The 22,944-nt window shown below is 34.9% G+C and overlaps 1 protein-coding gene across 4 annotated transcripts; it reads left to right on the top strand.

Moving 5' to 3' along the window:
- Positions 1 to 199: 199 nt before the first annotated feature.
- On the top strand, positions 200 to 22,938 carry LOC137405553 (lysine-specific histone demethylase 2-like). Of its 4 annotated transcripts, none has more exons than XM_068091837.1 (20): positions 200 to 212; positions 4,906 to 5,016; positions 5,891 to 5,974; positions 7,095 to 7,199; positions 7,349 to 7,574; positions 7,847 to 7,994; positions 8,274 to 8,388; positions 8,529 to 8,592; positions 9,052 to 9,216; positions 11,025 to 11,108; positions 12,969 to 13,106; positions 14,449 to 14,623; positions 15,123 to 15,184; positions 15,409 to 15,609; positions 15,767 to 15,841; positions 16,185 to 16,301; positions 16,838 to 16,951; positions 20,973 to 21,110; positions 21,806 to 21,958; positions 22,587 to 22,938. In XM_068091837.1, exons 2-20 carry the CDS (start codon positions 4,940 to 4,942, stop codon positions 22,710 to 22,712), a joined length of 2,367 nt encoding a protein of 788 aa, XP_067947938.1. In that variant the 5' UTR covers positions 200 to 212; positions 4,906 to 4,939; the 3' UTR covers positions 22,713 to 22,938. The 4 variants fall into 4 exon arrangements, with proteins under 4 accessions (XP_067947938.1, XP_067947954.1, XP_067947961.1 ...); XM_068091853.1 differs by having other exon boundaries at positions 9,052 to 9,229; positions 11,038 to 11,108; XM_068091845.1 differs by lacking the exon at positions 200 to 212 and having other exon boundaries at positions 4,894 to 5,016.
- The last annotated feature ends 6 nt before the right edge of the window (positions 22,939 to 22,944 follow it).

Below are 22,944 nucleotides of genomic sequence, written 5' to 3'. Positions count from 1 at the left end.
CGACCTTATCCGCAAATATTTGTTAACGGCCGACTTACTAGATCTTCAAACGCCTCTTTCAGAAAAATATAATTGCAAAGGTTTAAGAAAAGCAAATAAAGGCAACAATGTTGTGTACCGCATTTCATCTACTAAGTTAGCTAGCCTTTTTCACGCTGCTACGATAATTTGTAGGTTCGCTACCTTCTTGCTGAGCCTGTGACTCGCTAAGCGTGAGTGTCAAGGTTTTCATGTATGTACGCACTACATTCAACATACTGAACATAGCAATTGACACTGCCATGATGCAAACTGGTGATTTCCAGTTTAGTAAAGAATCAACCCTATAGATTTTGAGGCGTCAGCTTATTTTAGTAACATGGAACCTGGCAAATATTTCTTGAAAAAGATACATCAATGATGTAACGTATGTGATGGATGTGGAAATTTTAAGCTTTTACATGCATATCAGAATGAGCTTAGAAATATGAAGTTTGATACTATCATACCATGTACGTGGAGGCAGTGATGAAAGGAAATTAACACATCACGCAGCTAATCATCAATGAAGTTAGAGTTGTTAAAAAGCTCTACCAAAACACCTTGAATAACATGTCTGGATAACTGATAAAATAAATCCACTAACAGAATGCACAAAGAGAAGTCTTCAGCTACTATTTCTGGCCACTGCGGCCAAGAATTAGCAGCTGAAGACATCTTCAACATTCAGTAAAAGTCAATTTTTAACAAGTACCACTAATGCCAACATTAGTTTGCTACTATTGTGATACTACTGGCAGTTACAAGATAAATACCAGAGTTGCATTTTTTTATTACAGTCAAGTAGCAAAATTATCAACATAATCATAAACTAGTAGTTGTTCAGCTTCACCTAGTGGCCCTAGTATAGCTGAACGACTTTTTAGGTTTAAACTGTTCAAATTCAAACATACAATCTAAAATATTCACAAGGCATGAATTAATAATGTCTCAATGTTATCAGGTTTATGATTGTGAACTACCAGGAGACATGCTGTTTGGTTGTGTAATGTTAGTTTTGTGTTTGAAAAAACTGGTATCTCAACTTGTTAACAAGCCAACACCAAACCAAATGTCGAAGATATAAATGAAACATGGAGCTGACTCAGACTTTTTACTTTTTTAATCAAATCAAGCTTGTAATGTTGCTCTTCGTTTACCCAATTCTCATGATTCAGTTTTTATCACATTGAACACGTAACATTTGTCTAGTAATTTGTAACAGCAATATGTAGTAGTCATTTGTAACATTCACTAGTTTACATGGTATTATGATGTTAACGATAACTGTTGATGTTTGTCTAGAAACATATACATTGTGGTTGATGTAGCACTCCTATACTTTACTACATCAAAAGTTAAACTTGACACACGATGTCACACGAAGGTTTTGCTAATAACTTTTATTTGTATTAATATTGTTCTACTGTGAGAACTAGTATGCTGTATGCAATTCTTAGTTGGTGTACAAATAACAGTACCTTGAACCATTTGCATGATAGTCTTTCTCAATAAAGTTTTTAAACACATCACAATCATATAGTTATTTTGCTATTTCATGAGGCAGAATTATCTAAGTTGTAGACATTACGAATTTAGAATTAATTGTATGTGTTGCTGTAATACGCAGCTGCATAGCAGTTTTTTAAAGATCATTTAATGTTGTTTGGTGTAACATCCCTACTCTGGAAGTACACTGACTTAACTTTTTTATCCACGTATATGATAGCACGCTGAAAAAAGTTTAAATTCAAAAAGGTTTCAAAAAAGCCACCAATCGGATAATGTGATATATCTCATGACTTGTATTGTTCAAGTGAAATTTGCTATTCAGCCGTGTCGATGGACTGCAAATAGTTGTGTGTGATTAAAGCATTTCTCCCTGAAAACCTTTTTCTAAGCAATCATGATACTAAAATTGCTTCTTGTTCTGATTATGATTGCGTTGTTATCAAAGCTAGCATTGTTCAAGTGCTCAATGCTAAGGAATTTGGAGGTATTATGTACCTCTGTTTATTTTCAAGGTATTGGAATTGTGATATAATATGACTCAGGTTGATAGAAAAAAGAAGTTTATTGTCACTCAATTTGTTTTTCGTTTTATCAAACCACAATTTAATCAAACCACATGTTTTATCAACCACAATGTATTTTAGGCTGCAGTGAATATGTAAAGCAAATTCATTTATTTATTTATATTTGCTATATGAAGATGAAAACTCTGTCTGTCTGACCGGAAAATTTACTTCATGATACTGTTAAACTACACTCTCACAGAAATTTTTACAATAAGTTTCATAGTCAAATGTAGAAGTTTTTTGCTCAGTATCTATTACGATTAAATGTCACCATTTGTGCGAAAAAAACCTTTCATATACTACAAACATCACATGATATTCGTAGATACGCACCGCTGTTTCTCATAAAATTATTTCTCTGTGTAACCATTCCATGCAATTGACACCATATGTCTATGATTGCTTTCCAGATTAGGTATTGCTTATATCTGCACATAAAAGTGTATACATGCGGGCAAACACGTACATATATTTTCGTGTAGGTAAATTGCAATGCTTAATCTGAAGCGCATTCATAGCCATACAGTGTCAAGTATACAGAATGGTTATGAAGTGAAATTATTACATGAGTAGCTGTTGCAGTATCTTTGAACATGTTATAGCGCATAGTAAAAGTTTTTTTTGCAAATAGCTGCATTTAATTGAATGATGAAACAGCAGAGCCGAAAATGGTAATGGATACCGAGGAAAAGTATTCTTCATTCGATTATGAACCTGATCTTTGCCCGCGTGTACACATGAGTTTTCATGTTATCCTCATTACCCAATAGTGCCATCTATTGACAAGGCTTTAAATGCCATAACATTTCTTATGCTAAATTTCTGTGCCTTATTTAGGGGTCATGCCATCAACATAGAGTTGAATCTTTTTAATGCACTCACTTTGAAGGTTTTACGACGTGTGGAATTGTTGCTCTGATAAGTTCTCGCAGTCGAAGCAGGATGTTTCTTTCATTTTGCTGTGCTGTTAGCAAATTAATATCCACCAAGTTGTACTACTTTGAGGTTTTGCCATACTAGGTTCATGAAGATGTTGACAGTTGACGATAATTCAGTTTCTCTTAATTATCAGATATCACAAAATGTTCCATACTAGATCCATGTCTTTTTTAAGTATCATGTAACCAACAAAAAGATGGAAATCTTTGTCTAATAAACCACAAGCCATTCTTTAATTTCTTGTACCTCAATTTACAAAATTGAGGTACAAAATTTACTCAATTACATTCTGCTCTTTATGGCACTAAAGTCTTTATGGCACTAGTGTCTTTATGGCACTAGAGTCTTTATGGCACTAGAGTCTTTATGGCACTAGAGTCTTTATGGCACCAGAGTCTTTATGGCACTAGTTATTTTTGTACACCTCAATTTAGAAAATTGAGGTGTACAAAATTGTAAATTTACAAAATACAAAAATATTTAAAAAAAAACTCAGTCTTTTGATAACCGCACATATCAATATCCTACAGTTTTAATGTGTCATTGATAAGTAACTAAGTCTTGAACACCGTCTCAATGCTAATTTATGTACATGTACTTTTTATGTTATTAACAGTGAACGCTGATCCAGTAAGCATTTGTTAAAGCTTCATTCTGCTCCAATGATGTCACAGTGCAATTTTCTGTCTACATTCAAATAGGTTTATATATTTCCATGCATTAGCACCACAAGGTTGTCAAACAGCAACCCTCAGTGAAACGTGCACAATGCTTCTTGCTGGATGCCCTAAACATAAGCACTACTGTGTTTCGAGTAATGGTCACATGTCATTATCGACTCAATAGGGTGTTATCATATCTGAATATTAGCAAATTGTATGCAAACATAATTGGGAGTTGTCATTTATTCATAATTTCATTTACTATCAGAAATCCTTGGCTATTAGTTTCTTTGGGTTCTTTGAGGCTAAATAGAAATACTGATGCTATCAACCAGCAATCTGCCATTTTTGCGCTCTCAAACCACCATGTTCATCTAATGATTTTTGACTTTCTAAAATTTTTCATCAATTTAATTTTTGCTGCCATTTAGATTACATTGTCATTTTACTACAGTACGACTAGAAATGCCGCTAGTTCAGTAAATAACGTATTGAATGGGCAGACACAAAGATTTTGAGTTGGCAATATTTGCATTATCTATTGTGTGAACTAAAAAACAATGAAGACACTTTTAAATTTGGTTTGGACAAATTGAAATGTGGTTGAAATGCTCGAGTTGTGCCTTTAACATAATGTAAATCCTACACAAACATGTAAGAAGATTATGTCAGTGTATAGTTTTTCAGGCTATTGATCAATGAGGACTATACTGTGGAATGGTATTCTAGTTTTGCCCAGGTTTTGAATACTTGCAATTACCTTGTAGAACTGTCATCATTTATGAGAACATTTACTACTATTAGTTTGATTGCAAATTGCGAGGTACGCTTGGACCAATTAGATGAAGGGGTATGCGTACTGCAAGTAGATTGACACACCAGTTTTAAAACAGAGCATTTTTATAAGCCAACAAATGAGATTTTTCCTCATTTTCAAGTATAATAATTCATAGAGACTGGCTTCTATCAAGTCTTATTCTGTTATTGATACATAGCATTAGTTTAGGGTTATACTTCATACATAATGTTCATAACTGTGCTTATGTTTGTGCTGAGGGTTCAATAGCCATAGCGATGATGCATAAATTCATCAATCTTTTGCTTTATGGGATCTTGCGCTCATAATGTAGCATTGTTACTAGTTGTCCGGCTAAGCTTGCTAATGGACTTTTATTTAGTTTTTTGGCTAACGGCGACTACTTTTGTAGGTTCGTCTGACTGAATACTGCCAGCTCGTCAGTAATGGCAAGTGCCCAAAAGAAAGCAAAACGAGAGAAATCAGTCGGGGAATCTAAGTCCGACTCAAGTTTGTCGAAAAGGTTGACTATCTCTATAATTCCTGTATTTCTTCACTAACTATAGCATAGTTACTGCATTTATGAGAGTTTGTGCCAGATTTCATCACCACCGAATGCAACTGTTGCAATGTCTTCAGATAGTTTTGTTCATTTTCTGTTGCTATTATGGCTCACGCAGTGAATTCCACATATTTAGGAAATTGTCAAATTAAGTTCGACAGATTTGTTGCATCTTTGACTTAAACTTGGTGTCTTCATTTTACAATATAAAATGAGTTTTACTGACAATTATCAGTTATTTTTTATTAATACTGGAGCAGTCATGTTCTAACTGCTCTAAATGGCAATGACAAAGGAGGTTGACATTAGAATATCACAAACTATGTAGTACAGTATATCTTTTAACATTTCGATTTGTTGAAACTAATTTTAGATTTGCTTCCACTTGTCTACAATATCTGAAATGTTGCTTTCAAATGTTGCTACTACGCATTTCTACTGCTGCCTACACATTATGTCATAAGAGCATGTATAGCAAAACAGTAAGAAGTTCAGATATCTAATGGTTGGTTCTTCAAATACTGTTCTGTACTGGTTAAAGAAGTTTGAACTCTATTAATTCATAGGTCAGCAGCCCTATACAATAATGTACAATTTGCATATCGATCAGCTGGTCCAAACTAGTTATTTTTTTAGCCATGTCGAAATACGCTCATACATTTTAACCAGTTACAAAAAACTGATCTTTCAAATAGTGTAGCTTGAAATTTGGTGATTCTACATAAAAGACTGTTTAACAACATGGTATTAACGAATTGTTTTACCTAAATGTGGCCCAATAGAAGCATATGGGTATGCTAAGGTAGGCTTGAATATTTGTTTCTACTATACGCAGTGAAGACAAGGATACAAGATCTCTGTGCGAGAGAGTTGATTGCCCAACAGATGAACTGACCTGTGTTTTGGAGGTGTGTGATCAGTAAGTCATTTTGTTCCTTTGTATTGCCACAGTATTCTGAACTGGACTAATTCAGTCTAATATGATACTCAGTAAAACAAACTGCCTTTCATATGGTAATAATTAAAAACATATACCTGTATAAGCCATATATAAGCCTACCATTGCTAACAGGCATATAAACAATAACTCAAGTAAATACACTCAAGTAATAACTTGCTACATTATGGAATAACTATGGATATAATAATTATTACGCATGACAATCTCTAACGGCGCAAAGCTCCGCCAGCGTACTAGCGTGTTATAGTATTTGTAGCTGCAGCTGGCATCAAAAGAGCTTCTCAGTCTTGCCTAGCAGATGTTTATCAAATTATCTAATTTTATTGTATTTATACGTAAAGGAAGCCACACTTTCCTTTAGTGCAATAAAGAGCAGAATGTGAACAACAAATTTTAGTTAACAAATTATTTCAGCTGGTTTTAATGTCAAGAGTATGTAAATAATAGTAATCCGCAAGCATTGCAACTGTTACACGTTAACGCCATATTACATAATTCCTCAAAATTTCACTACACTAAAAAACCAAAAATCTCCAAATTTTGATTCCTAATCTAATATCCAATAAAGTGTTATGTAGCATTCAATGGAGCCTTTCTGCAGACTGGTCGTAGACACTATATAAAAGTCATACGTATTAAATCTTGCGCTTCCATAACGTGGGTCTGTCAAGGTTTATAGCCTGGCACTGTACCAATGTTATGGTAGCATCCACCACTCATGTACTAGCATTCCCTTTCTTGCTTACAGCATTTTAAACCTTGTACTTAATCAATAAACTACATGTAGTTTGAATAACTGTTGTGTGCTATAATGCATATACTAGCTTTAGAAAATAGAAAGCTGCTGATTTTTTACTCCGCAGAGATATTCTGTGTTTGAAATGTATCAGAGACTTCATTTTTGTGTGCTCAATTCGCATAATGATTCTCCAAGTGCGAGTTTTTATGCAGACCGGCACGTAGTTTTTTAAGCCTTGGAATGACTTGTCATAACAGCCTTCCTGCAGATGGCCTTAATGCCTTGTTTGTTGTTGAGAGACAGAGTGGGCTCTTATTGTCGTCTTGCTTTGCTTTATAGATGCATTAACCGAGAGGAACAACCTGATAGAAGTAACCATCCTTGGACTCATTTATCGCTCGGTGAGCACGTCTGTAACATCTGCGTTGAATTCTACACAAAAAGGTGCGATAGCTTTTCTATAACCGTGTTTTTGACATCTCTTAACGTCGATGGCCAATTTTTTTTGTTTTCCATGCGATGGTTTAAAGGCAATTCTCTATTATTATATTATGCTCAAAGCGCTTCCCATAGCCTGAGATCCTATTGTACAGCCAGAACGTTGGTTATGGTGACTACTATAAATGGAAGAAAGTCTGGACCGCGAATGCCAGATCTGAACCTACAATAGCTACCTTCATCGGTGACCAGGTGCTTCCCTATTGGATACAGTGCATCAGGTGCAGCAAGTGGAGAGAGATGGGAAGGTACTTTGCTCTCAACAAGGACCTGACTCAGCAGTTCATCTGCACATCATCTTGTGATGAAGTTGAAGACAAGGTGGCTATTAGTCTTCATCTGTGACATTGGAGAGACACTTTTCATAAGTTTTATTCACTTTGTTATCCATTTGGAGGTTATTAATAGATGTAACTATAGTCACAAGATCTTTGGTATGAATGTTATTATAGATCATGCTATCATGTTTGAGATGCATATACATCAAATATCACTTGTCTATAATACCCTGCCTTAAGCTAAATTCTGCTTTGTTTGACATTTCTTATTGATATTCTATATATTTGATATTCTATATTGTTTCGGTCTGGTAGAGAGTCGAAGCAGCTAAGCAACCTTATTGGATCAACACCCTATTGTACCCTCCATATCTGACGCAATCACCGGCTGAAGTCTATCTTAAAGCTTACTATCCTGATGCAGTTGGAATGTCGGCTACGGAGAAGACAACTGCTGAACACTGTGAGTATTTCGTTCTAGAAGAATGGCCTTATTACTATTTCTTCAAAATTGGCTAAATCTATTTTTGACTGATGTTAAGCTCACTAGGATATGTGTTCTTCTTACAGTATGAAGTTACCTTGCTATAATACAAACATGGATATAAAGTTGAAAAGTTGCATTATCATAGGAATCCTAAACACATTTGTTCATCACTAATATTCGTTTCATGTGTAGGTTTGTAAGTGAACTTTTTAAAGTGACTGATATCGTTTAAGGGCAGTGCATCTTTGATTGCAGGTGGCGACTACTTCAGCAGACCTTTTCATGAATCTCCTAGTAGCTGTTATGCCCTCAGTGTACGACCTGATGTCATGGATTTTGATGAAACGGTTGAATTTGGGGAGTTTGCATGGTTGGTGATGGTGACAGCTTCTCTCTCACCTGCGCATCCTAATTATAAGTTGCTTGTTCTCATCTTTCATTTTTGCTGCTGACCTTCTTGTGTCACAAACTCTATTCACAATCTGGTGCTAAAGTTACCTCTTATTTTAGTGCTCAGCAGATGTATCTATGCTTACGCAACCTCGTTGTTGCCTATTGGGCCAAGAACAATTCGGTGAGCACGCATGAAAGCCTTCCTTCAGTCATTGATTGTCTCATTATTAAAGGATACTGAGTGATATGAGTGACCGGTGTCCTAATTCCTTTTAACTAGTTTAATACACCTGGTAAAGGTGACCATATAGTTACCATTCAAACATTGGGAATCATGGTAATTCAGTTTTTAATATCTTCACTCATTCTTCTGTCATCAGTATACGCCAGCGGGTCGCCGGCTAAACATTTCAGTTACATACACTCTAGGTTCTAGTTAGTTACTTATATGTGTGAACTGAATTAAGGCTTTTCGTACCGACCTCTAATGATTCCTAACGTTTTGCATAAAAAGCTAATTATGTAAAAGAATAATTTTTCCAAGCCATTTCAGATGTAAAGCATAGTGTATTTACAATAAACCTTGGGCTAACTAGTCTCTTTGTCGAATAGAAAACATAACGCTTTTCTGGATTTGTAGGAATGGCTGACACTTGACAAGTGCAGACATATCGTAATATGTCGAGGCCTGGTGAGGGTACGATGTCTTATTGACCTTGAGAGAATCATAACCTTTCTGACAATGAAGAGTGTGATTAATGTTGGTCTACTCCCTCACCCTCCTCCTGCAGTCTTCTCACGCAAGGTCAGATGCGAAAATGTTCATTTTCTTTTTGTCGCCCATGTAGGTTAAGGAAGGAATGAAGGATGCATCTGGTATATTCCTGACAAATGCTTGCAGTAACCATGTTTGGAATATTCGATTTCTAGTAGTTCGTAAGATTATCAGTAGCTATATATATAGATGGCTTAGTAACACTATTGGTGTTATCATAAATTGTTAAATTTTATTTTATTTTCTTGTTTTTCCTGGCTATTGGGCTTTAATAGCAGAGAACCTTTTTTTATTTGCACTACTGCCATTGTTGGGGGCCAGAAGCATCCAAATTGACCCGTTAATGCTTTTTAAATGCTCAATAGCAGGAGATTGTTAGGTAAAGTCATAGACCTATTAACTATACAATAGTTAATAGTTTAATTAATTTTAATTAAAGTTAATAGGTCTATGGGTAAAGTATACTATGGTTAAAGTTTTTTAGTTTATGGAATAATCTGTTGTAGCTATTACATTTTTTATGGTTTTGGTACTATGTGATGGATTTTACCAACCAAACGACTTGAGCGAGTGGCTATATTTGTAGTACTATTAAATCCTAATCAATTATAACATCTTCATTCAGCTGCCATCGCTGTTGGTATTGTTATACTGTTACTAATGCTTAGCTATGAGAGTTAGAATATTTCTCACTATCTCACTTCTCACTATGAAAGTGAGAAGAATGGGAATGCCATTTGCCATTTGTCATTTGTCGTTCAACTTTTTCTATAAAAATAACTTCCACCTTAATGTGAGTATAATGTATACCGCTAGTATTAAAATTAGTTTTTGGCATCCACATGTTTCAAATATTGACACGTCTTAAATGTGGAATGGGATTGATAATTCTTGTTTTATTACTTGCTGTCGCTAGGTGAATCTAATGTTCATCTATGACTATAACACTGTCTCTATATTATTGTCTATATCATTGTCATATTTTCTTTCATTTATGATAACTCTTTTAGTTTGTTTTCACCTCTACTCAGTCATTTCTCTGCACATTATGTTTGAAAATAAGAATGCTGGTTGCAAGGGTGTCTTTTAACTTAGGGTTTTAATTTTTTTTTAAATCACACTCCTTCTGAATTGAGGTTGACGCACAGTTGGTGTCAAATAATTTTTGTATTGTATTTACTGCATGATATACAGTATATAATAACAATAATATTAGTAAGGAAAAGATACTTAGCTAAAGGTCACTGCAAATCTGTTTCGTGCAATTGCGCAGTTCAGGTGACAAGAGGTAAATTCTGTTTTTAATGTAAAGTTTTCTTTTGTTAAGATTTTTGTTATACTAACTGTATGTATTTGGTTCATATATACCATATACATACAGCATAAATATAATTAATCACTGCGGTGATTAACTATAATTAACTCTCAATCAGATTATCCAGGTAATCAGGTTATTCAGGTAATCAGGTTATCCGGGTTATCAGGTTATTCAGGTTATTCAGGTAGTCAGGTTATCCGGGTTATCAGGTTATTCAGGTATTCAGGTTATCCGGGTTATCAGGTAATCAGGTTATCCAGGTAATCAGGTAATCAGGCTACGTCCTGATAAGAGCAGACGTTTGTCTGCCTGAAACAGATCTGTAGCGATTAACTAACAGTTAAGTACTCTCTATATTTTATACTATGTACTCTATATGCAGCTTTGGTTTCTAAAATAATTTTACAGATATAATGCTGTAGCGGTAGCTGTGCAAATAGAATTGACGATTAGTGTTCAAAGTATAAAGATCTATTTCTATCAGGTAACTTAACTTTGTAACTGGGTTGTATGATTGTAGCACAATGTTGGACCAGTTGTCATTATTGGAGCTGGTACAGCGGGATTGGCAGCTGCACAGCATCTCTATAAACATGGCATTCAGGTTTGTCAATTTCCACCCACTGATTGCTGATATGCTCCATACTTATGGATCCACCTTTCTGGATGCCAATCTATAAAGCTTTACTGTTTTTATAGTTGTACTCGTATTCGTAAGTTTTATGTTAATATGGCCCCTTATACATTGACAAAATTGTATTAGCCCTGCTGTCTTCCTCATTAAAATCTTCAATTAAACATTAAAATAACCTCATTGAAATATTTTATTGCCGTATAGTTGCCTACATGTTCTTACCTATTGAAACTGTTGAAATGCTGCGAACAGCTAGCTTTCTATCTATATACAGCGAAACTCGGATAACTCAAACTTCGAGGGACCAAGCAAAAGTGTTCGAATTATCAGAGCGTTCAAGTTATCAGAGCACTGTCACAAGTCCATGTATTTACTTATTTATTAGTAGATACATGTACATATACAAACTATAATATAAACCAAAAGCACAAATGGCTTGTTTCAAATTAAATGCTTCTAATGTAAAGTTTAAAACGTTTTTATCAAAAAGTATAGAGATTTTTCTATCACTTGAGATTGGTTTGTTGTTTGAGGTGATGTTATTGCCAGGACGTTTTTTAGATTGACATTGGCAAAACTTGGTCGTTGCTGAAATGCTCAAAAGAAACGACATCTTTTTCTTTTGAGCGTTTTACCCACGATCAATTTTGCCGATTTTTCTTGAAGTTTATGCAAAGATTACCTTACTTTACCTGGGATTCATTAAGAGCAACACTCAGAGGCAGTTCAATTAAAAGTTTTACGAGGTTTTACGGTACATTGTATATCACTCACGCTTTTTGAATGGATACTTATTGAATGTACACACGTATTCTGTGTTTAGGTCAAACGATGAATAGTTTTTTTTTAGCTAAGACAACGTATACGTTTAATTACAACAATTTTTAAGACATTTTAAACATTCAACATTCCGACGTTGATTCAACACGGAATCAACGTCGGAAAACTATTCATCACGGGCTAGCCGGGTCACGCACTCAAGGATTTTCGCCACGCAAATACAAAACAAAACAACATGCTGTTTTTGTTTTGTATGTGCGTGGCGAAAATCCTTGCGCGCGTGACCCGGCTAGCCCGTGCTATTCATCGTATAGCAGTATAAATCAAATTTCACCAAACCTTTAGAAAAGTCGTTGACAAAAATATTTTGCCGATGGAGGTAATAACGACGCTTATGAATTACGAAAAGTTGAGGTTTACCTCTATGGCTAGGAATAAAGTGATTTTCTAAAGCGATAGCAACCGTTTCAGTAGCCGTTGGGCAAAAAACAGTTCGAATTAACAGTGTTGAGTTCGAGTTATATAGAGCCATTTATCATTGCGTGGGAACGGACCAAGCAAATCCTTTCGAGTTAGCCATGTGTTCGCTATATCCGAGGGCGAGTTATCCATGTTTCACTGTATATATATTTCTCAAAGTATGTATGTATGTTCCTCCAGCTATAGTTATTATTAGAATAGCGTAGCTGGGCAATGCTGACATAACGTCATAGCTTACTGTCATTAACTCGCTTACTGGAATTTTCCATTGGCAATGTGCCAGGCTAATAGCTTGAAAGTTACAGTTGTTTGACAAAGTTTTAAAACCTTTACAGTTGTTTTTATTTTTCTTTTAATTTATTTCAACTACACAAAACACTTCTCTCATGATATGTAGTTTGAAAGTTAGAATGGGAAGTGTTGTTATATGTTGAATACAAATAAATTTTCTGTCCAAAGACTTTTTTATTACCCGGGCTACGCCGGGTAGCACAGCTAGTATAATAATACTATAATAACCACAGCCACTAAACTTTTGTTCTGGTCTTCACTGATATGAGATTGCTGTAGGTGGCGGTCTTGGAAGCAAAAGATCGTCTCGGTGGTAGAGTTCACGTCACAAGACTCTCCAACGGCTCCTTACTCACACTTGGACCTGATATAATCAGTGGCTCCATCAACAACCCTATAGCTCTCATGGCTAGGCAGGTATTGTATGATTATTTAAGTTTATATTAGCCTGGAAAGGTTGATAGGCGCTGTGATGCTGTTGCTTCTCTCGGCTCTTCGCGTCATGCCGTTATGCAAATTGTAGCTACAAAGATTGAGCATTTAGATTACAGTAAGACTACATCAGTTTGATCCAGTGACGAACCTGTGTGAAAAAGAAAAGTAAAGAAAAGTTTTTTAAATTATGGAGTGCATGTGTACACTCTCATCTGTGCTGTTTTTGATATACTGTAGAGTCCATCTTTGACTTATGATCATCTCAACATGAGTTTTTCGACATGCCGCTAAATAATGTTTGTGTGAATATTATTCTTGACATATCAAATTATTTTTAACATTTGGCGTTCAACATTTCTCATAACATCGCAGTTTAGTAAGTCGGTACATATCTATGCCGGTTCCTTCACATAGTTCTCCAGTTCTTAAATAACGTTACACGGTGCTTTATACCTTCCTTTTCTATTATAAGACTAGTCTGAGTGGCAGTAGTGGGAAAAAAGGGAGGCAATTCCACTACCTGTTGCTTTTAGAATTAAAGCAACAGGTAGTGAAAACACTTGAGCAAACATCTTCAGATTATTCATCAAAAATGCTCTCTCACTCATAGTTACACTGAGGAAGAAAGTGAAAGTGAAAAAAGTTCTAAACTGGTGAAATTGGGGAGACTGGCTACGAAAATTAAAAATAAAATTTACAAAATAGTAAACATCAAACATAAAAATAAAGGCATAAAGATATATAAATTAGTGATGTTAATTTAAGCTTCACCTGATCTAAATTAAGCTATCATTACCTCTACCTATACGCTGTCTATCTCCTGAATTGGCACCTCTATCTATTTGCTATTTATCTAATGAATTGGCAAGCCTACACCTCAATTCATCTGTGAGAGGCAAATTGACAAATTGGGTAATGTGACGAAAAACCTTTTTATGAAAAGTTACTATATTTATTTAGTTTAATACGTATAATTTAGTTTAATGTTGTACGTAATTACTTAAAGTATTTGTCTTTGCGTTTTTAAGCATTTAAATGAATTAAATGAAATACAATGTATTTATTATTGATCTAATCGATATCTCATCGATACTCTTTGGGACCAAAAACACATGAAAGGGTGTAAAATTGTTCCATGTTGAAAATTGTGAAATTCTATTATCACACTCACCATTAAGTGTAAACAAAATTTTTTCCACGTTTTTAAACATTTCAGCTTTTACATGTTTTTAAGTTTTATACTGTTTAACGTTTACTTCTTGGCTCGTTTGCTACTTGATAAATATTTATATTTCACTGAGCTGTGTGCGTACTGTTGTTGCAGTCAAAGCTGGTTGTCCAGGAGTTTCCACTCTCAAATCTAACAGTGCTCGGTAAGCAGAACAAGGCAGTTAGTGCAGATAGCTTGAGAAAGGCTGAGAACAGATACCTGGAAATTTTGGATCTCATGTACGAGTGGGCTCATGGCCCAACCCCTCCTTTGGATGTTTCTTTTAAAGGTAAAATTTTGGTTACCATTAATGAGCTCTTTAGTCAGGATACCTGACTTTTCCTTTGTTGTAATCTGGAGTTGTTGTTCCTTTGTTGTAAACTGGAGTTGTTTTTCCTTTGTTGTAAACTGGAGTTGTTTTTCTCAAAATAGCTTTGCACATTTGTATTTCAATGTAATGACATTTGTCTAAGGCCGAATATTTTTTGGAAAATAATTATTAATGTTATTAATATTATTGCTAGTAACAACATAAATAATAACATTAACATTCTTATTAAGTCATTAATATTAGTCATTGTTTAACCACATTGTAGAATTGTGAATTCTGAGAAGCTCTAGCTCTTTCGTTTCACACAAAGCGTCAAAACTGTTGAACATGTATAAATACACTGTTAATATGCTTGTTAAAAAATCTCAACTCGGCTATTGTGCATTCTCATCTCCTTCTTTCTTTATCTATAGTTATGTAAATAATCATTATCATCGATAGGTCTGTTGATTTGTAGCAAAGGCGAAGGAGATAAATGAGAAACTCAATGAGGAAGATGAGGAGGACCGCCTTTCTCCGGTACTTTAGAGACTCCTATATGCTCTACTCTCTGTTTTATTGCTGGTTTTATGTTAAAAACCCAAGTCATATTCCGTTCTCTGTATTCTGTCGTGTACTTGCTGTTACATGTTTACTGGTGTGTGTCGTTTGTCACATCCTAGCTGTCATATAACTGTCATGCAGCCACCCTCCTGCCCATACTTTTGCCTCTCCAGTCCGAATCCTGTCATATTGTTTTGCAGGAAGAAGAACAGTTGCTTGGTGTACACTTTCAAACTCTTTCAGTCACATTAGGCACAAACCTCTCTGATTTGTCTGCCAGATTCTGGAATGCTCACGAAGAATACCCACAATTTGGAGGCCCATCTTTCATTTTAAAGCAGGGAATTGGAGCTGTACTTACAAAGATGGCTGCTGGTTTTGCTGTTGAATATAATAAACAGGTTTCCTTTGAACGAAAAACTTGTGCTGGTTTTTTTAATTAGCTCTTATGTTTGCACTGACGAGTCGTGTGGGTACGTGTTGTAATCCTGGCATGTAAATTTCTAGTCATTCTCTCAGTATACCAGCTGTTTATTCTTACCAATGTATGTTGTATAGGTAGAACGAATCCATTATGAAACTGATGTCATAAATATCTGGTGCTCAGATGGAACTTCATACAGCTGTAAAAAGGTAGTTAACCTCTCTGTATATTTATTAGCATTTGATTGCTTATGGGAAAGTTATAGGCTTAATATTTCAGTCGCAATACAAGTAATGAAAGCATTTGGATTGTTCTGTTTGACATAGGGTACTTGCAGCTTAATATCGAGTGCAAAAAAAGCTACTGCAAGGCGTGACTCGATGTAAGGCATACTTACTGTCAAGTTATCACATCGGCTCATAATTGCATACACTTCATTGCTCTACCCTCTAATTCTAAAATTTTCATGCTTTGAGAGATTATCTGCATTTGAGCATATTTATGTGTTTATTTGTGTTGTGTGATGTACTTGACTGCTTGCTTTTATTATAGGTTATTGTTACACCGTCTGCTGCAGTTATTCGGAGTAATCTAATCCAGTTTTATCCACCCTTACCTGATAAGAAACAGAAAGCTCTTAACTCTATCAAGTTTGGGAAATTGGAGAAAGTGAGTGACTTGACTTGAGCACTCAGTGATGCCCAAATGGTTAAATGTGCCCATATAAAAATAAATTTTATAATTTGGTAGGATAGGTTGCCATGGAAATGTATGTTACACGAAATGAATAAGAGGAGATATTTTGTAGCCTTGGAATGCTTCTTTGTCACACAAATTATTTTTTCTTTCATGTTAAGCCCTTGTACTTTTGATAGCAATTTAATAGACTGAGAATTAAAGTTATGTCACACAAATTCACTCTATAGGGTTTTGCCTTGCATTTTCAGCTGTTGGTTGCTCAGTAAGCGTGCTTTACAGTAGCTGGTATGTTTAATACTCGTTGGACTCGAAGTACATTCTAAAATGTTCCAAACATTAAATATATCAAGCCAGTAGCTAAGCACTGCATAAATCAAATAGAAATTATAAACTGATTGTGTGTATTTGGCCATTATGACGTGTCTTATGAGAATTTGTCATGTGATCATGGTTAAGAGTAGCAGAGATGCACAATGCTTGTCTGATTGCGATTACGTGTCATTTAGGTAGTCATGCACTTCAAAAAGAAGTTTTGGTCACCGAAAATGCATGGAGCAAGGATCTTCACATCACTGAGCATTCTCTCAGACCCCGAATGTCCTGGACACCTGATATATGATGTGAGTTTCCAGTTCTGTTAAAAGTTGTCTGCTTCTTTAATATAAATATAGTTAGTAACTCTCCATTAGGATTTCATTTTTATGCTGAGACTAGATGCATGCCTGGCGTTGCCCAGGTAAAAAAGTCTGGACAGAAAATTTATTTTTATTTAACATATAACAATAGTTACCATTCTAACTTTCGAACTTCATATCATGATAAAAGTGTTTTGTGCAGTTCAAATAATATAAGGGAAAAAATAAAACAACTGTAAAGGTGTTTAAATGTGAAGTAATTAGCAAGTAATGGCTCACTAGTCTCTTTTGCTATGATTAAAGTGAAAAATGATTTAGTAATGATATAATTAATGCGAACTGAAAAAACGAAATAAAAATCATCAATATGCCGAATTAAGAATTACTAATAACAATGAGTGCATAGAAATGTGTGTATAAAAAAGGTTACTGCCGCTGCAGAACCTCGTATACAAAGTTTTGATGGATGATACTGATACCTCTCAATACTGGTACAAACGTAAAAATGAGATATTGTACTGTCTTTGTCCGATACTTTGTGTGACCGAACGGAGAGAAATGTAGAGGCAATTTTTACTTGAGATAATACAATTGTCTACAAGAAAAGTATTTAGCCTTTACAGATTTAACGATCGAACCTTAGGAAAAGCCGGAAGTAGTCGCGTTACGGCGCATTTGAAATTGAAACGGCACTTTTGAAAATTACAAATTATGAAAATAGATAATGGTAAGAAAAAATTAGCTTTAAAAATTAAAAGAAACCACAAAAGGTAATATTAATTAATAATAAAAAGTGCACATTTAGATATACAGATAGGAGGATATACAGTATATGATAGGAGCCATGATAATGATAAGAACGGTTTAACCTTGTGGTTACGCGTGCTTGTTAGCAGATTTGGGGTTTGAATGTCATGAGTTCCAATCCAGTACAAAGGTGATTTTTTGTTGCTATGACTTTATCACTATAACTGGACAGACAAATGACAAACAGAAGACAGACACCACACAAACCCTGAGATTTATATATACAGTGGAACCTTGGTTTCTCGACCAATTTGGTTGAGAATTGAGATTAGTTCGTCTCGGATCTCGAACATAAATTCAGTTCTTGACCAAACTGGAGCATGCGCATTAATTAAACGTTCGGAACAGCTCCGGAAACAGCATGGAAACATTCGTTAACAAAGGGAGTAAGTTATGCTTCATAAATTCTTTACAAAAAGGAAGGAACCCTCTGGGATGACGCCCCTCTACCGAAGAGATTTGCTATAGAGACAACTCCTCCAGCCGAGTTACCCTAAATTGTTTTGGGGGAGGATTCTCCTCCTAAGATTTGAAGTAAACGTGCCATTGCTGTTTATATTTTCTTTTTCACACGATTTTTGATGTAACTGATCTGTTGTATTTTTCGCTGTTTCGTTATTATTTTCTACAATTTATTGTATTGTATTTTAACGTAGAATGTTTTTGATGTTTTAAGAGCAAAACATATGAAATGTTTACTTTTTGTTTTTTGTTTTCATCATCATAGATAAGAAATCTTTTTTAAAAATAAACACGATCTATATCTACCCGTTTCTATTTATAGTATATAGTACAGTTCATGGTGTAAAATGTTAAAAATTTGCTTTACTGAAGTTGTTATCTCAGCTTGGAACGGATTAAAATTTACATACATTAATTCTAATGGGAATAATTATTTTGGATCATGAACAACTCGGTTTTCGAACAACCTTCTGAAACAGATTATGTTCGAGAACCGAGGTTCCACTGTATAGGTTAACATGTAGCAATGCGTGGTTTAGTTTTAAATAGAATGCATTTACTGTGTAGTTTATGTCAAATGACATCAAATTTCTGTAGCCTTTTTTATTTATTTTACACATGTATATTGTACTGTAGCATTACTGATAAAACCATGATATTCAATCAATACTGCTAAACCAATAAAATCACATGTGTTACTGCTCTGGGATGGTTGCAACAATGATATACAGCCCCCAAGGATAGCCGACGGCTATCATATGGCCGGGGCTTAATGATTGCGCTCTATTGGGATGAACCTGAACACGGCACCCGAACAAACAAATATGCTGAATAAAACCCCTTGTAAATTTACAAATATTATGAACTATAGTGGTTATTTTACTTATCTGTTGGTTTCATTTTGTTGTCATATAAATATAGTATCCCAGTATTGTCACCGTTATGATTAGCCAGTTGCCATTCACAAGCATTCGTGCCATTTCACAATCGTAAAATAGCCCAAATTCAGTTTTATATTTAGATTTTGAGTATGAAAACTACACTGCACAGCTTTGCCTGCCATCCCATCTTATTGGCCAGGTAAAACAATGTGACAAAGATGAAAGACTTTGTCATTTTATATTAAGGGTGGCAAAATATTAATCAAAAACTAGGGAAAAAAGGCTGTTGTTCGGGTAATTTTGGGTAAATTACATTCAACTTTAAGCATATACTACGACCTTTACCGGATTCAAAATTAGTAAAAGTAGGTAATTTGAAATGTTTTATTTCTGCATGGATCCATTATTTTAGTTAGGTATTACTCCTACATTGTAGAAATTCAAGGTTTGCTATTATGAACCGTGGGGTCTACTGACTGAATGAGTTAACGAAACGATAACAGCGAGTCGTGTTTTCAAAAACCTAACAAGGCAACGCGACCGCCCCGCGAGAATTATGTTAGCTCCGAAACCCAGGCTAGCACAATCCCAACAGAGCTCGATCATTAAACCCCGCCCATATGATAGCCGTTGCCTATCCTTTGGGGCTGTATATCATTGGTTGCAATAAAACATAAAAAATACAAATATAAAATCAATCTAAAATAAAGTATTATTTATAAATCATTCGCATCACGGTTAAAAACTGGTTTTTTATTTACATTCCCTGGTTGCGTCTTCACATCGTTTATTAGCATTGAATCACTCAAAAAGGAAAAAGAGTTTTTGGAAAAAACCTTAAATCTTGGTGATGTCAAGGCTTTTTAGCAGGATTAATTAGTTAATTTATTATTTATTATTGGTGAATACAATTTCCCATTAAGTATATTTCCATTGTCATTGTTTAAGCTGGGAGGATTTCCTTTGGGTCAGACATATATGACATAAGGTATATGCGCTTTATAAGTTTCCAGTATCTACAAAAGTTTTAGTCTAAATTTAATTTAGTCATGGTTTATTATAGAAGTCTACTAGTATTGTATTTTGATACTTGTTCTAATCTCTAAATATAATAATATAAGTAAAAGATAGTTTGCAATGGATGCAATTGACCTCATGTTTTTAACAATCGGCAAGTAAAATCGTTCTTATCGATATTTAAAGTTGGTGTGATTACTAAGGTTCACTAAGCATTAATAATTGCATTTCAAAGCCACTAGATATGGAACAGTTAATTGTTATGTACAAAAATTTGAATTAAAATGGAGCTCCTTAACTTCATACGCTTTCATCAAGTTGCAGCGGTCAGCTACCATTATACCTTATTTAAAAGAGTCTTTCTAACATCTCTACATATTTACGAATCATGAATAAACATGATTTTACAAATAATGCAATAATTATGGCTTTACCTTAGCATTCTGCCACCAAAACTTTGAACAAGATGCTATTCTCACGGAGATAGTAACTCCAATTAAATGTTATAGAGTGTATTGGAGGCATATATGGCTATATGATGTTCATTGCACAGTGAATTATTAAAAGACTGCTTTCTGTTAACGTCATACTACTGTTATCATTATGACACATTTATAAAATTGATTTCTCCTTGCGCTGACAGGAAGATTTCCAAAAAATTCAAACCACGCTCCCATCAGCCTTTAGCAGATGGGCGCTTGCCGCTGCAATGTTGGAAACTTCATATTTTGTCCTTTCAAAACCTTCCAACTTATATGTTACCACAGACTGGATGATTCAGTCATTCATGCGTGAGATTGAGTACCTCTCTCCTGTGTATCTCTCTCCTGTGCTATTAGATGTCCAGCAACACAGGGCATGTGCTGACCATTTATGTGGCTGATGAGAAACTTGCCAAGTACACCTCGCTGAATCATGCAGAGAGAGAAGCTGCCCTCAGCGATGCTTGCTTGGAAATGGTCAGAAAAATATTTCCTGTAAGTGATTCAGTTTTTGTAAAACAGACATAAAATGTGTTAGATAAAATATTGGTGTATTTTAGTGGAGTATTTTTGATATTGCATGACTGCACGTAGTGTGAAAACATTGATGTCGCTCCAAAAACAGATGCCCAAAGGTTTATATAAACATGTGATATCAACATGTGATATCAACATGTGATATCAACATGTGATATCAATATGTGATATCAATATGCGCCCAATGGTTTATTTACGCATCTTATATAATCATGTGCTCTGTAGTTTATATAAAAATGTTACTTGTTATTTGCCCAGTGGTTCAAATGAACACATGATATTGACATAGGCTCAATGTGATGTATAAACATGTGATATTGTTATACGGCCAGTGGTTTATGTGAACATGTGGCGTCAATGTCAACGCGTGCCCATCAGTTGCTATTTCTAGATTTGCGTGATGATATTTGTAAAAAATTTTTTTGCGTATTCTTATATTTCATGAATGCAGTATACAAATTTAGTAACTGTTATATGAATGTTGCTTATACTGCAGTTTTCATGTTAGAGTTGAGCTCACTTATGGGAGTCGATTTATTTATCTTTTTCTATAATGATGATTATACTAGTGTATCATAAAGAATGGGACATCATCCTGTGTATACTACGCAAACTGAAGTATACCTGCATAGTCATGTACTTGTCTGCGGTAGAATGCGCCAGGGCCCATGACGACCTCAGTGAGCAGCTGGATGAACGATAGACACATAGGTTTATCCAGAGTGTACCTTCCAGTTGGAGTCGATAATCAATGCTACGACCACATACAAGAACCTATCAACAATAAGATTTACTTTGCTGGCGAGGTACTGCCTTACACTTACAAATCTCAACGTGTCCTTTACAAAGGCTTTTACCATTTAAAGAGAAGCAGCCTTGAACGGCCTTACCATCATGTTGTTCCAAAATCTTTCACCAGCATTACATGTAATTACACATTTAACAACTGCTGATTGTTTTATATTATTTCATCTAACCTCCATATTCGTCTCTGTATCTGTTTTTTAAATGCAAATCCCACCATTATTAGGGGTGCAATTAAAACTAGCAGCTTACTACCTGAAACTTGTCATAGCATCAATTAAACTATGAAAAAGTTGGTTTCTCATGAAGTTTGTGAAACCCTCACAAATACATGTAAGTTTGTGCATATTGATGATCAAGTCAATTGTCCTGCGTTATCATCCATTTTGCAAAGATTTATTTTTTATGTTAATTTTTCACTATAAATTCATTAGTTGCTGTTACCCTTCAAATAATTTTTTACATTTTAAAAAGGAAGAAGGCAGCTTTGCCTATTTGCATTACATTATAATTTATAACATAGTGATCATATCAAAGGCTCGTTAAGTTTAAACGGGTTTTGACAAGTGTATCTGGCTGATTTCAGTTGTTCTTCCATTATTTAAAATTCTGATCATCTGCTTCTTTTAGGCATGCATCCGCAGCCACTGCAATATTGTCACTGGGGCATATCTTAGCGGAGTGCAGCAGGCTGTAGCAGTACTAGAGACGGGACAGTCACCTGCAGCCCATCATAATATCTCTTCCACAGGCTAGGTGAAATATGTGTAATGAAGAAAATGCTTAATGATTTACAAATTATCACTATTTCTGTATTCTGTTATAGCTTACAATTTTCAGCTATAGTAACTTTTATATTGAGAGTTCTTTTGCTACAGTTGTATATAGTCTTATCTGCTCATCCGCATATACATTTTGTTTTTTTATTATGGATAGAAACATTTTCATTTTATGTCAGTCAATAAACTGATAATAACACTTGGGTAGA

Source organism: Watersipora subatra, chromosome 1, assembly GCF_963576615.1.
Source record: "Watersipora subatra chromosome 1, tzWatSuba1.1, whole genome shotgun sequence".
Taxonomy (NCBI): domain Eukaryota; kingdom Metazoa; phylum Bryozoa; class Gymnolaemata; order Cheilostomatida; family Watersiporidae; genus Watersipora; species Watersipora subatra.
The sequence above is the reverse complement of the archived record's forward strand: the minus strand, read 5'-3'. Positions and strand labels throughout refer to the sequence as shown.

Coding starts and splice junctions, on each gene's coding strand:
- LOC137405553 (XM_068091837.1), top strand. CDS start 4,940: ATGGCAAGTGCCCAAAAGAAAGCAAAACGAGAGAAATCAGTCGGGGAA. Junction 15,610..15,766: donor CTGTTGAATATAATAAACAG/GTTTCCTTTGAA, acceptor TATGTTGTATAG/GTAGAACGAATCCATTATGA. Junction 16,952..20,972: donor CTGGACACCTGATATATGAT/GTGAGTTTCCAG, acceptor CTGTGCTATTAG/ATGTCCAGCAACACAGGGCA.